Below are 15800 nucleotides of genomic sequence, written 5' to 3' on the forward strand. Positions count from 1 at the left end.
ACTGACTCTCTGACCCACATTCATTTAGATTTAGGATCACTTAGGAAGCCTTCATGTCTGAATACACCCAATACTGTGTAGTCTGCCCAGCTTACATGAGATTTAGATTCACTTTAAGAGTGACATGCCAGAGGAGGAAAAGCCTGAAGTTGAGGTGAAGGATGTCTCTGGTCTATAGTGGCTCCCCTTAAAAAGCCATCAGGAGACCATCCACCTGTTTACATATGCAGGCCTCAGACAGATGTTGAATAATTCATCCACAGAGGCGGACAACATGCAGCTGTATTTGGGTTATGGGGGTGCATGGGTTCTCTCCCTGCCTGAATTCATGCAGCCCAAATTATAGACATTACTTTGCAGGCAGAGCAGGGCAAAGCAAAACTAGGACACTTTGCGTGAAGGATCCAACCGAGAGGCACAATAAGATGTGAAAGATGGAGCTGCACAAAGGTTCAGTTTAAAATTATAACAGGGGCCTGTTAGGTTTGGGAGCGGTGGGACAAAGTCAGTCGCTTTGATTTGCGGAAACTGAAAGTTTGTACATTGCAAACATTCCTGTCCAAATCAGTCTATAGATTGGATTTCTCTCAATTCGGCCTGCTGCCGTGGCGATGCCCTTTTAAAGAATGTAAATGAGCCTGTTGCAAATAATTTTCTTCAATCAATTCTCATCTTGCCGGCAGTGGATTGATCCTTACTGGAGCTCATTCTGCTCAACTTAAATCGACAGTGTTAGAAAAATCATGGAGCACTTTGTGGAAACAGTGTAGTTACCCCCCCTCTCCCCCTCTATTGGCGCTGGGGGTAAATGCCTAAGATGGATATGTTTTTGCAAAGGAATCAGCACACACACACACACACACACACACACACACACAGGACAAAGGCAGCAGGGGTGGCAGCGCTCTGTCAGACGGAGCTATCTGGAGGTTTATGGCTCACAGGTTTTAGACTCGGTGCTGCCTTCGCGTGCCCTTTGGGCCTAATGGACACTGATGGAAAATGACTCCACTGTTCCAGCGATCCATCAGACCCCCCCCCTCTTCCCTTCCCTCCTTGAGCCCATCCATCAGGTCGCAGCTTTCAAACAGATACCGAACTTTTTAGGCGCTTTTCATGCCCAGCTGCGATGCAAATAAACCACCATCAGTCGACCAGATGGTTGTATTTGGTTATTACAAAGGAGCCTAACAAGGAAACAATCACAAAGACACAACTTCCACTTTCTCTGCAATTTATCATTTGATTTCAGCCGTTTGCACCTGAATTCCTAATTTATGACTTTCTCATATAAAACCTGTTTTTTTTTTACTTTCCTAGTATATACATCCCCGGTGGTGTATCACCGGGATGCAGTGAGTCAGCCAGCCCGGAGTCCCCAGAGGGAGCGAGGCACGGCACGGCACGGCACGGCTACAGACCCCGCCCGCGCAGAAAGGAAAGCGAGCGCGCTGTGGAGAGAGAGAGAGAGGGAGAGAGAGAGGGGGGGGGAGAGAGAGGTAGAGAGGTAGAAAGGGGAGGTGGGGGTTACTTAGACCGAACCAGGGTACCGGTGAGTGCTGGTGCCGCCATAGGTGGAGGTTGCACGGGAGCATGTTGGGATTAAAGCTGTGATCACCAACGGACACCCCCCCCACCCCCCTTTTTTTTTTGGCTGCGCCGTTCAGCGTGACGCACAGAGAGCGGAGGCGCACCGCGACCGGAGTCACACTGGAGCGGAGCCAGTGACAGCGGAGGGATCACCAAGTTGAGATGCTGTAAGAGCTTGTGGCGGGTGTGTGTGAGGAGGATGCTCCCGTCTCCCAGTTGTTATTGTGCCATAAGTTTGGACTGAAAATACCGGGAAGGAGCGCGTCCGTCTGACTGGGATGTAGGCTGTCTCTTTGAGCTGCAAGAAGAGAAAAAGGTCAAGTGGAAGCGGTTTTAGGCTCCGAGGAGGTTTGCGGTGCGAGAGGAGCGGAACAAAGCGCGCGCCAGGCTGAGTGCCCAACACAAATCTGGGTAAACAAATATGACGGCCGGGTTTGACGATGTCTCGCGCCTGCTGATGTGCAACAATACCGCTGATAGAATTGCAAACCTCGGATGTATTCTGGAGTGTAATTAACTGTGATTTCTTTTTTTTCTTTTGGTTTTTTCTTTTTTTCTTTTGTTTTTTGGAGAAAGAGCAGATCTAATCCAGGTGGCGCATCTATCCTCCCGGCTGCGCGTAATGGGAGAAAAGTTTCGGACCTTGCAGAGGAGACGCACTCGCAGCATCCCGCCGACTACGCGCTCGTAAATAACATGTGAATCCGGCTCCTCCATCCGCGGCTTGGCGAAGTTTGAAAGTGAATTTCAACCATTCAGCATGACTTGAAACAGCCTCGGGGTTATCGGAGCTCGCATCAAGCCACTTAACGATCCATGAACCGCCGACCCGATTTGTCTAAAGACGCGCAGACGGACATTAATGATCTAGAGAGGATTTCTGCAGCAGCAGCAGCAGCAGCGGTGAAAGCCTGATCCCGGTGAGAGAGAGAGAGAGAGAGAGAGCGAGATTCCCCCTGGATGTCTATGATGTTGTGCCAGCTCGGACAGAGGTGTGTGATGGAGGTGGTGGTGCTGACCATCCTGTCCTGGGTGTCCGTGTGGGCAGAGGAGAAGATCATATTTGACAGACACGCTGTCTACTGGAACAGCTCCAACCCCAAGTGAGTTATTGTACGAGTTAGCCTATGCGTGTGTGTGTGTGTGTGTGTGCGTGTGTGCGTGTGTGTGTTCCTGACACAAAATAATGATAAACATCTCACACTCAGACTGAGCCTTGAAATCTACAAAGAAATACACACTTCCATTTTTTTTTTGCCACATGACCAAAATCTTTTCTTCTCCATTTTTCCCTCCTCCTTCCTGTTTCAGCAGTGTTTTGGCTGAATATTGCAATATTGATGTGTTTTACAATGAGCAAGCAACACACACACACACACACACACACACACACACACACACAGGCGCTAGTGGAAGTGTGCATGTACACACATACTGGATATTTTGTTCTGTGGCACAGGGAGCTCCTTTTGTCTTAGACAATGAGGGCATCCTGCCTCTTCTTCTCATTAATGTCTAGAGATTTATTCCCCCTCTCTCTGTCTTTTACTCTCACTCTCCCTCTCTCTCTCACACACACACACACACAGAGAGACACACACAAGGCCTTCACCTAATTTCAGCCACTTCTGCCTGTAAACACAAGCATACATTATTTCTCAGTCAATTGCAAGCACTTGAGCAAAAACCACATCACCTACAACACAAAGGGAGACATAAACACACGTGCACAGTGCTCACACACACTCACAACACATGCACGCACGCACACACACATACGCACACACACACACACACACACACTCGGTTGTGTCTTTAGCCGGGCCTCTCTCATTGACATGGGGCAGAGCACACTGGACCCGTCCGTCTAATGGTTTGTGACAACCTGGCCAGCCTCTCTCTCTCTCTCTCTCTCTCTCTTCCTCTCTCCCTCATCCCCTCTTTTTTTTTTACCCTCCCTCTCTCTCTCCCAGGTAGATAAATAAACAGTGAAAGTGCTCCCTCTCGCCTGCTCACGGCTGAATTAGTCCAAACTAACGGCCCTGTCTATCTCTCTGCATCAACCAAACACACACACACACACACACACACTGAGCTAACAGGACTGTCTCTGACTGCATCACTTCTCCACAGAAGGCTTCTCAAATATTTAACAGGCAAGGGGGAACATTTTCTCCCTTTCTCGCTGTCTCTCTCTCTCTCTTTCTGTCTTTCTTTTCGTCTCTCTGTGCTCCTTCTTTCTCACCACTCACACACACACACACACACACACACACACACACAAACACCTACACATTTCAAACGTCACAGGGTAAATTTAAGCTATATGGACGGTTGCTGGGGGCGCTGTTATTCCGTCAGGGTCATACGGAGAAGTTGAAGCAGAAAGGGGGCACATCAAAAATGCATTGCTACTAAAGCAACGAATCTAGGCTCTGGAGCCCTGGCGAGGTTGGTTCCCCCTGTTAGACCCTGGCACTGTCATTGCTCATGCTGTGCCTTTTTCTGCACACACACAACTCTGTCCCGCTGCACTTGTGAGGACCCTCCACTGACAACATTCATTCCTCAACTTTAATCTAAACCTAATTCTCTTTTTCTAAACTTTGAGGATTACGGCAAGTTTTGTTGAGAATCCAGCCTGCTGGCAAAAAGAGATGACACCAAAACCAAGCCTGCACATGCAAAATTAAAGCACAGCGCTGGTTTATTAAAACTAGGGTTTTATTTACAACGATTTGCTCATAAGAAATGTATTCACCAAGTTACTTGCTGCGATACAAAAAGAAGTTTGACAGGAACAGAGGAGCAGTCAGAAAATCATATTGGTTAACAAACTTACTGGGAAGAGGAAATGATGGTGATGGAAGTTATCCATCAAAGTAACACCCAGCTCTGTTACAACAACATAAAACCACTCAGTGGTGGAGGTACTATCAGCAAAACTGGCTGAAAGTATCAAAAGTAATAGTACTCCTGATTTATGATTTATGAGATTGTCAATAGTGATGCATGAATGTGTTAACAGCATTTTATTAGTGTAGTTGGTCAAGATTGAGTTAGATTTAACTACTTTACGCATAATTGAGTTTATTCTAGTGGCTCCCAAATTAGGGGACCCACTAACGGTGACAAGATAAATCTCAGTGGTTGTCAGATGATTAATGAGGTGGGAAAGAAAAAAAGGTTCTGCAGCACAACTTTGTATTCATTTCTTGAGCTGTTCTGTAATATTTGTTTTTTGGTGCAATAATGGATACCTTGACCTCTTTGGGCCCCAAGCAGTTATTTACATAAAACTATTTGAGAATTCTTAGTCGGGAAATCACTGTTTGGTAGAGCAGTTTATGGGCTTCTGAGATGCGATGATGGACCCCAGACTAGGCACTGCATTTATGTTAAGAGTAACAGGACAACAGTTAGATTTATCTTGTGTGTTACAGGCTTATCTGATGACTTTCTTTCAGGAAAAGCAGATGTAGCTGTTGGATAAATGTAGTGGTGTTACATATGTGCAAATTTCCTGCTGAAATGGAGAGGAGCTGAAGTAAAAATGAGCATAAAATGGAAACACTGGAGTAAAGTACAAGTACCTCAAAACTGTGCCTGTTTCGATAATCTGCCTTCAATGTTGGATTGTTTTAAACCTGTCTTATCATTTTATCACACGTTTCTTGCTCCATCTGACTGCTTCATTCCCAGATCTCAGCAATGGCTTTCCTGATATTATTACAAACTGATAAAAAAAAAAAAGGTCTCTGCACACTTAGATCTATGAAGTGCATCTCTTTATTTCTGAGCTAACAGGCCTTCACCAGAGCATATAGGTTTGATAGACTGAAAGCTCAGAAATAAAGTGATACACTGTATAGGTCTAAGTGTGGGGAAACCTTTCTTTATTAGTTTGCACATTCTATGGTTCCAGCACATTTGCAAAAATCTATTTGAGTGGAGATGTGGTCATCCAGCAGTGAGAAAATTACAAAAAGGTCAAAGCTACAAAAATAAGATCCAAAGTGTAAAATCTCCTTTAGAAGCTAAAGTAAATGGATTTATCTGAGATTATATTTTATATATATAGTACACAGTATTAAAGTTTAGATATTTTAGCAGCAATTTAAACAGTTCCAACCATCTGAATATGCCTGTGTTGGCTTTCCTTACATTTACCTATTGCCCTTCTAACACCTGATTGGATCATTCAATCACATGTCTGAGAGAAACCAGGAAGTGTTTGAAGAGCAGAAGTCTGGTGATCAGTAAATGCTGCTGAAAGGATATCCATCTTCATCTAGCTTGTTCTTCAAGGTAGGAGCCCCCCTAACACCACATACTGAACGCAGACCTCACAACTAACTCTATGAACAGCGATATGCTGAGAGATGCTTGGCGACTAGTCTTCTAGAGGAGAAATTTCATGGAAATCAGAAAATAAAGTAAAATTTCTCACTGCACTTTTTTGTGTTAAATCTTCCGTGACACATTCGGTGTAGGCAAAGTACAATATCAGCACAGATATTTCTAAAAGGTCACCTATTATTACCCTGGATGGTGTTTTTGGCACTGAGGGCTGACAGGAAGCTCAGAGACAATGCAGGAATAATGCATTACATTCAAACAGCAGCGACTGTCTGAAGCGGCAAAAAGACACAAACAGCTGGGAAAAGGAACAGCTGTGTGTCTTAATTGATCACAGAACATCAAGCACACAGCTTGTATTGAGCTATCAGGATGTGTGCGTCTCTTCTTGTGTTCATCAAAAGTTTGCTCCCACCAAAACAGCTTGAGAAGGATGTACAATCCAAGGTCACAAGTAGTCCCGAGTTCTGACTTGGTATTTATAGAATTGATAATCACTGTTTCGTACCGCCAGCATAAACTTTCTGGGTCTCCAAGGAAGGGAATGTGGAAAACTGCACAGAGTCACAGCACAGTGGAGGAATACGTGACAACTTGAAATAGAGCCAAAAATAATGCTGCTATCCTACTTCCATTCCCACTTCCTCTTAACACAGTTAAACATGTAGCATCTCAGTGTATGATCCACTTGGGTTACATGGGTGATTTTTGATGCATTGTTTTGCTTTCATGGCCCTGCAAGTTTGCCATTTCAGTTCACTCTTACTGCTCTCTTTCAGCTGGAACAGACAGCTGTTCTCAGCAAGATAGAATAATAATGAAAAAAAAAAACCCTCTGAAAAATAGACTGTACGCTACAAAGTTATGGACTAGCTGGTGAACACATTGCGGCATTTAGCAACTAAAGAGCCACATATTTCCCTCGGGGGTGGCAGAGATTGAAACAGGAGAGTGAATACTGGACTAACGCTTGCCAGGTGGTCGGAAACATGACTGACTTCCAAATGACTACTGAAGTTCCTGCGTGTGTAAACGACCTAACAAATTAGCTGTGTCAATCCGAGTAATGATAATGAGCAGCCAAAATTACTTTATAGCGGACATGTTAGCTGTACAAACCTGTGTGGTGTTTGTTGCCAGGTATATTTGGGTGAACTGACCCTTTAAGAACTGGCATAGATATGGACACAGATGCTCCATATTTCCCAATACTGTTGATGTTTCGCAATTGCTTCCATTAATGTTTGCCTACCTCGTTCTTATGCGCTCTACTTTTCTCTCTGGTGCTTTTCTGGGATTAATCACCATCCACACTGACATGCTTTAATTGTTTTGGGGGTTTTTTACCTCATAATTAATTGTGCTCCGGTACATTAGCCAGATCCGTTTAGGAGCTCCTTGATCTCAACGAGACTAACCCGGATAAGTCATGAGAAATGAAATGAGTTAAACAAATGGTCCTACTCGGGAGAGGAGGTACATTACAAATTGGCCAAAACCTTTATATGAAGGGCTCTGGCACTCAGCAGGCCTATCTCTTTCAAGGTCTTGCTGGATAAAAGAAAATATATGAGATAATCCAATTCAAACAGCTCCGGCCACTTCTGGTCACAGCAGGGAGCAGCGCACACACACATTGACCATCCTCCTGTTGTGATGAGATACATGGTGCTGCACGGTAACAAAGTACCGTAACACACATTATCACAACAATACAACATGAGAACAGGATCTGGAAATGTCCCAGACCCACATAAAGGGATTTATGCCACATGCAGGAAGGAATATAGAAGGGACACACACACACATGCATGTATGGACGTACACATCAGTGGTAGCTAGATTTAGGTCACAAACTCACATACAATCACATACAACCAGAATGGCAGTGCCTTGAATACAAGGTTAGGCAGGCTCCATTTTTCTATTTGCTTGCTGTCGTGCACGCACACACACACACACACACACAGTCAGTGGAGGTTGTTATGGCACACATGCACGTACACCCAGACTGGCGCTCTATTGAGTAAAAACCTATCCTTTTTCCTCTTGCCGGCTCGCACACAAACATGCACGTACACACACAGCTACACACACACACACACATGCATGCACACATTGAGCCCCCTCTCTGGCTCCCAGGCCCATATTATAAAGCTTGCAGGTGAGGGGCTTTGTTCACCCCGAGCAGCTAATGTGCTCAGAGCAATGGGCTCTCCTCCACACACACACACTCACATCCTTAGACACACACACATACACTGGCTCAATGGTCCAGAAGGAGCACCTTATCTAATCCCGTGGTTTATCCTTCAAAAGACTTTCTTTTCCTTTTCTTCTTTGTTCCTCCTCTCTCCTCTCTCTTCATCTCTGTGTCTTTGAGGAACTCCATGTCAGTGAGAAGCACTGATGGTTGATGACACTCTCGTTCTATGGGACAGAATCCATCTCCTTGGAGACACACACAGACACACACAGACACACACACACACACACACACACTCACTCTCAAACACGCACATGCACCCACACAGCCTTTGAGGAAGACGTGTCTTAGGCACCCACACACTCATACATATACGACGCACTGAGCATTTCAAATGCACGTACATGCATTGCACATAAATACTGTCTGTCCATACACACGATCGGCGTCCTTGCACATAAGCCCATACACACACATACACACACTGTCTTTCCATTGCACCCCCTGTGGCACCCAGTGATATGTGTTGTCACTAGCACTTCCTCAGCCCTACCACACACATACATACACACACAGACACAGATTTGCATCTAATTTACATGTAGTCACCCCCGCTCAGTTACTGACAGTTTGTCATACTCAAACCTGCCCCTGGGTTAAATCCATCTTCCACTGCCGCCACCACCGCTCTTTCCCTCCGTCCCTCTTTCTTCCTTCCTCTCTTTCTTTGCGTCTCTCTATCAAGCTCTCATCTTCCACTTCTCCTTATCTCCTCTGTCTTGTATCATGACACCCCACCCCCTCACACCCACTCGTCTCGTTAGGGTGCGGTTAGCACACTTTTCTTGTCCAGGACCCCACGCTGTACACACCGCCTCAGGCAACCTCCTTCTGTACATACATACATAAAGCTGCAGCACATCAGGTTACGTGTTCTTGCTCTGACCTACGTGATTGGACAGCGTGTGTTTGAGATGTCAGTACTTCTCTGGCTCATGTTGAGAGAAGCCAGTCTCGAGAGTTGTCTGTGGAATCCAGGGCCTCTCACATCATGCTAAAAATGATACTTTGAGTAATTAAAGTCTCCTGCATCGGAAATGATTTCTCCCAGCTCAGCAGGAGAGACGGTTACATAACAAGAGCTAGTGTAGCTGATCTTAGTCATCAGCAGATTCAACAGAATGATTGGCAGGAAGAGGTCATCTCAATATTCAGGAGCATTAGAGTGGAACAGTTTGTCTGCTGATATTAATGCACAGCCAGTTCCTTTAGTTAAAGTATGAAAGTCAAAAAGTGGCTGTTTGACGAAACACTTCTGTGATTCCTGACCACAGAGATGTCATTTTGTTTCTGTTGAATAAAGAAACCTCTTAAAACTGTATTAAATCCTATCAGCTCAGAGAGAAGAAACATGCAGCGTAATGATATGGATCTCTGAAGAGGAGCTGTGACATTCACACAATGGACACTTGCCTCCTCTTAACAAAGGAAATTGCACACAGTTTTATCACTTTCTGCAAAGTCTGCAAATCCAGCAATGGCAATTTTGATTAAAAATGTATTTGTCAAGTTGCAAAAACAGACCACATACATCCAAGTATTAGGTGAGGACATATTCACACCATAGTTTCACTTTGTAGGGTGCTCTGTGTATTCTAAGAGCCACTGTGGAAACAAGTCTTGGGCTTTATAATGGGAAAGATGAATCAGTAAAATTTACTAATTTCATTCATTTTTCAAACAAAAATGCTAAACATTTATTGGTTCTGGCTTCTCAAATGTGAGGATTTGCTGCTTTTAACTGTTTTATATCACATGTAAACTGAATAATTTTCACGCTTGAGGTCCTTATCAGACATGTTTATGTTTGATGGACTGTTTTTCCCAGCAAACATATTGTTTTTTCAAAAACAGGTGTAGCTGATTGCAGGAATGACGGCTGCGTTCCATGCAGGTGCTGCAGAGGTTCGCTCTCACTGTGCATGCTGGCTCACTGGCACAGCATCGTTAATGTGATTAATTACACCTCTGACAACTCGCTGTGAAGAGCCCAAAATATTTGTTTTAAAAAAAAAAAAAAAGTGTCAACTTGAGTTCCAAGTGAGGGTGAGGCACCTTTTTTAGTACAATTTGTTTTGGTCATTTTACATAACAGTTAATTAGGGTAAATATAGTTTGCAGATTTTATTATGAAAAAAAAACGTCCTAGACTTGACTTATCCTGAGATTTGACATGAGACATGCCGTTTCCGTGAGTTTCATTTTGATCTCCTTTTCATTGTGCCTAAGTCCATTAAGTCACATCACTGCTGCATTAGTTGTTCTTCTGCTTTCTGTCAAACCGGTTGATGCCCACAGGAAGGTAGAAAGACTCTACAAGGAAATAAGCCATCATCAACAGTCAGACTCAAAAACTTTATCGCATTCATGTATCTCATTCAGGGTATGTTCTATTCTAGAAGTGAGATTTTTATGTTAAAAGCACGTTTGTTAGTGAACAAAAAAATCATGCAATACTTTTGCACACTGCTGACATTGAATTTATTGGACATAAAGTGTTTCTGTCACCAACTTTTTGTTAGGCGTGGAAAAAAATGCCAGATGAAAGATTTTTAAAAATCAAAAAGTCTAATTGCATGTATTGTAAAATGATTGAAGAATAATTTAACTTGTCAACTGGTCATGCACCCTGTAAGTCATCAAGGTGTTTTTTTAGCAAGAGCCTTGATTTTTTCCTTTATTTCTACCATGTGCGACACTTGATCTTCACCTCTTCGTGACAAGCCGATGGCAATCTGAGCCTTAGCTAATTTGCACTGTCAGTCATGTGTCATTCAGTCTACTGTCAGTGCATGTAACAACTGACAAATCAATGACAAATTGAGAAATATCTCCAGCCCTATGATTTTATTCCTCTGCGGCAGCGATATCTTCCCTTCACTTCAGGATTAAGGATTTTATTCTTTGTTATTAAGGTAGTGGCTTAGAATCAAAATCCTTGTCTTAGAAATTATTTCTTTTTCAAAGTAGGTTTGCTAAAAAAAAGAATCTTCCTGCAGAGCAAGTGGAATCTGATCTCTCCCATGCATTTTTCCACAGACATGCATTTTCTGAAGATTTAAAGAGTGTCTATGCATCCTGCAAAATATCATCACCACTCGATCTGGCCACAGGAGTGCAGTGATCTGTTTAGTATTTCGGCAGCATGGCACTGAATGCGTGATGCAACATGAAATGTTTACTTAACATCTCCCCATGTTTGACTGTTAATGCAGAAGCCCAGGTTTAAAGAACGAGTAAAGATATTACGCTGCAGTGCTGCTGCTTCCACTAATGAGGTTTGTTGGTGGTAATGACTGTGGCAGTGATGGTGATGATGATGTAAGTGCTCCGAAACAACCTGGGGAGGTCCCAGGAGCTGTTGTTTTAATGAAGAGAGAGAGAGAGAGAGAGAGAAACCGTTCGAGCCAGGAGATAGGGACAGTCAGTGAACCAGGTTTTTTAAGAGAAGCCAGAGAGGCCAACAGACGGGATGAAAGAATGAAAGCATGAATAAGAGAGGACAAAATGGGAGATACTAGCCCAGAATATGAAAGATGCCAGATTGGACTCAATACATAGCAAACAATGGATATTGTCATTCCTGCTCCATCCTTGTTTCTGCTCCCCTCTAATACTTTTCCTCAGGTCCCGGCTGGTTGTGCTGATTGTGTTAGCCGAGTGAAAGAATAGGACTCTTTCAGCTCTGTCTGCCTGATACTCTGGTGGGACCCTGGCCGCTCAGTCTTCATATAGACCAGCTGGAGACTGATAATAACACATAACACTACTGTCTGGCTACGCCTCGGACTGGCCCTGAGAGACAAAAAAAGACAAAAATGTGAAAGGGAAATGGAGATATCTACTGGAAGGATTAGGGACACTCAGAGCATGAATATGAAGATGGACAAAAAGTTGAGTGTATAATAAAGACGAGGTCACTTCCACAGAGAAGAAACAAGATGAGAGTTTGTGGTGGAGGGAAGAGAATCAAAGCAAAGGAAGGGAGATGCAAGGGAAAGAGAAATTAGGTGGAAAAAGGGAGGAAAAGTGGTGGAGATGTAAGGCGGTGTGAAAAGTGGAGGAAAAACATCACTTTTTGGATGAAGGCAGCAGCGTTATTGGGGAGAAAGCAGCTATAAGCACACGGTCGGATGGTCCCAGCAGGCGATTGTCGAGGGGCTGGTATTACAGGGGAAACACTGGCCTTTAGCATGGAGCCTCGTCAGGGTTAAAAATGCCCTCTGGCTCACACAGCTTTTACAATGAGAAAGTTGGCATTTAAGATAGAGGAGGAGAGGATGGAAGGATGAGGAGAAAGGATAGATGTGCTACTCTTGCTTCTCTCTCTTCTGTTTTCCACTTGGCATCATTGCAGGTGAGACTAAACTCAATGAGAAGCTGACCCCGGTAACTTTCACGCTTATTATCACCTAGTTGGTTTTTTTTTTTCACAAAACAATTTGGCAACCAAATTCAACCTAAAAATGTTTGATATGTATGAATAACAGGGTTATTTTCTCTTCGTCAGACTGCACAATAGCATCACAAGAGTCTTGGCTTGTGTTTGCACATGTGTGTGTGTGAGTGTGTGTGCATATACTATGTGTTGGAGCTTTAATGAAAACCAGTTTTTCATCTTTGCCCAAAAAAACCCCAGTAGACTTTCAAACAGTTGGAGTGGAAAGTCAAACAAAAGAAGGGAGCGAGTGAATCATTTGCATTGTAATCCATCAGACAAGGCAGGGAGAAATCATATAATTCCCAGCCAGCTATGACGCCCCGCTACCTTGGTTTCATCCAGAATGGGGGCACTGTAAACAAACCCCTCATTTTACACTATGCTAATAGGACATAATAAGGCAGAACCAACAGATGTTGCAGCACTCTCATCATTTTGTCGCTACTTAATTCTGCTTGGTGCTGAGGCTGCTAACTAACTCAGCACTCTGATTCCTATTCGACTTTCCAAGGTGTCCATATGCATGCCACCTCCTGGTTTAGTGTGTGTGTAATTTTGTCTGAGCTGCAATATTCCCCCTGACCTGCAGAATAATCCTCACCTCAGGTCTAATCCTGAGCTAATTCTGAGCAAGACTCCCTGGGCTTAATATTAGAAAACTGGCCGCTAATCTCATGTGCCTCCAGACAGAGAGGGTGAGAGGAGGTGACGGCGATGGCGGTGATGATATTGATCATTCTGATGTGACGAAGGTGATACTGATGGAACAAGTGATGATGAACATACGGATGAGGGTGACAGCAGAGGTGTTAATGATAAGGATGGTGATTGAATCTGTCGTCATTCAGCCCAATCCAGACTGAAAACATGCCTTCATTTCCAGCTCAGACACAGTAAACACATAAATTAAACACCTCGTACATTAGAGATGCACGGCAGGCACAGATTCATTTAGCACCAGGCAGTTGTAATAGTTCATCTGGTATTGTCAAGGATGCTGACAGCCTCAGGGACAAAAGACCTTTTACAAAAGCTGCTTTTGACCATCTGCATTTTGAAACAGCAGGCCATGGGGAGGATCTCGCACTCTTGCAGAGGCGATTGCTCTCTTTTCTCCACCTGAGTTGCGCATAGTTATTTTAGCTGCCTGTATATTTTCACCTACAGATTTAGAAACTGTGCTGTTTGATTTATTTCTGCTTTGAGGAGTTACGCTTCCAAACCAGCTAGTATTCTCTCCACTAGGCACATAAACCTCTTTTAAATATGCTTGTTGTAGCTTGATACCTTCAGCTTAACTTAAAAAAATCATATTCTGTGTTTTTTTTGGGTTTTTTTCACAAATAAAATCGAGTTGATAATGATGATGATGATGATGCTAATGATGTTTATGAAGATGATGATAAGGATAATGAAAACAGTGGGAACATAACAATAGTGATTAAAATTTTGATGAGCAAAATGAGTCTGGTAACAGTGATGATGAGAGGGGCCATGACGACCATGTCAGTGTTTTCATGTGATGTTGATTATATTAGTGGTAATGGTGGTGGTGTGATGATGATGTGGTGGCAGTGGTGATCTGGAGGATGAATAGAGTAGGAGTGTGTTGTACAACTAGGGCAGGAAATATAGTAAAAACAATAACAATACAGTAATCATAGAATATCAAATGATTACATTTTATTTTATGTTAAAACTACTTGACTATACAGTGATATATTTGCAAAAATGATACAACTGAAATCTCTCTCACTGGGGCTCCAGAGGTTTTATTGTTGCTTGCTCATTATATTAATTTCACATGGGACCAAAATATGTTTTTACTCACTGGATGTGTTCTGTAGTGTCTTCAAAGAGGCATAAACTCATGATGATGATGATGATGATGATTGCACCAGTATGATTAAGTTACTGAGGATGAGGAGGATAATGATGATGGCATGGCGATGAGGCTGATTATCATGGCATGAAAATGATAGTGATGATGATGATGATGATGATGGTTGATTATACAGTGATGATGATGACTGATGCTGATTATATTGACGTGATTCCACTTAGATCAATTTGAGTGGTGATGATGATGAGGAAGATAAAGTTGAAAAAGGTGATGAAGGTGTTATGGTACGATAATGTTGACAATTATGTTGTTGTCATAGATACTAATGATGATTACCTTGATGCTAATTGCCATACACTGATTATCATAGTAACTGTATTGGCATGATGAAGATGATGATGGGGTGGAGGATAATGATAATGATGAAGATTATGAGGGTATTGTTGACCACAACAATAAGGCCGATGACCTTAATCTTAGCGTAGATGACAGTGATGTCATGGCGATTGCTGTAGTATGATGAGGGGGATAGTTGTAAAAATGATTAAAGCTATTATTATGCTAGGATGATGAAGATGATGATGATGATAATGTTAAAAACATAAGTGCCTTGTGCACAAATGTAAAAATAAAAATGATGAGTGATTAGTACGACATGACGATGACCTGGATGCTCACAGTAATTGCACTGGAATGATGAAGATGATGATGACAGAGGTGTGGATGAGGAGGATGAAGGTACGATAATGATGAAAATCACAGTGATAATGTTAATCATGATGTTTTATTGACACTAACACTAATTATGATGCCATAGATCCTAAGAGAATTGGTGTGGTAACGATGATGATGTCAATGGTGAGGATGAGGAGGACGATAAAGTGGAAAATGATAAAACCCTGAAAGTCATTATCAAAATATGACGATAACCAATGACGGCTATGGGATATCGATAGTTAACGACGAGGAAGGTGATGAGGACGACAGAGGTGATGACGATGGTGTCAGTGACGACCACGATGAAGAGAGTGATGGTGAATGGTGATGGGAGGGTGAAAGGATCCAAAATCCCGAAAGAGATTTTCAAGGGATGATGATGGTGAAGTTGTTGACAATAAGCAGCATAATGACTCTGATGCTAATAGAGAGGATATTGTTGATAACAGTGATTGTGTTGGTACGATGATGAATGTGATGATGATGTCAAAGACAGTGTGATTAGTAATGGGTTCGGAAATACTCACAATGATGAAAGGACCATGATGAGTCTCCTCTGGGCTGTTCCCTCCCCTCCTGTAGCC

At 43.1% G+C, this 15800-nt stretch overlaps 1 protein-coding gene across 1 annotated transcript in view; it reads left to right on the plus strand.

Moving 5' to 3' along the window:
* Window positions 1-2550: 2550 nt before the first annotated feature.
* The window catches only part of efna2a (ephrin-A2a), a 70541-nt gene continuing 57291 nt past the window's right edge, over window positions 2551-15800 (plus strand). The window contains exon 1 of the mRNA XM_070842822.1: window positions 2551-2693. Within this exon, the coding sequence (XP_070698923.1) occupies window positions 2551-2693 (143 nt within the window). The remainder of the gene's footprint in view (window positions 2694-15800) is intronic.

The sequence above is a fragment of the Pempheris klunzingeri genome, chromosome 13 (assembly GCF_042242105.1).
Source record: "Pempheris klunzingeri isolate RE-2024b chromosome 13, fPemKlu1.hap1, whole genome shotgun sequence".
NCBI lineage: Eukaryota > Metazoa > Chordata > Actinopteri > Acropomatiformes > Pempheridae > Pempheris > Pempheris klunzingeri.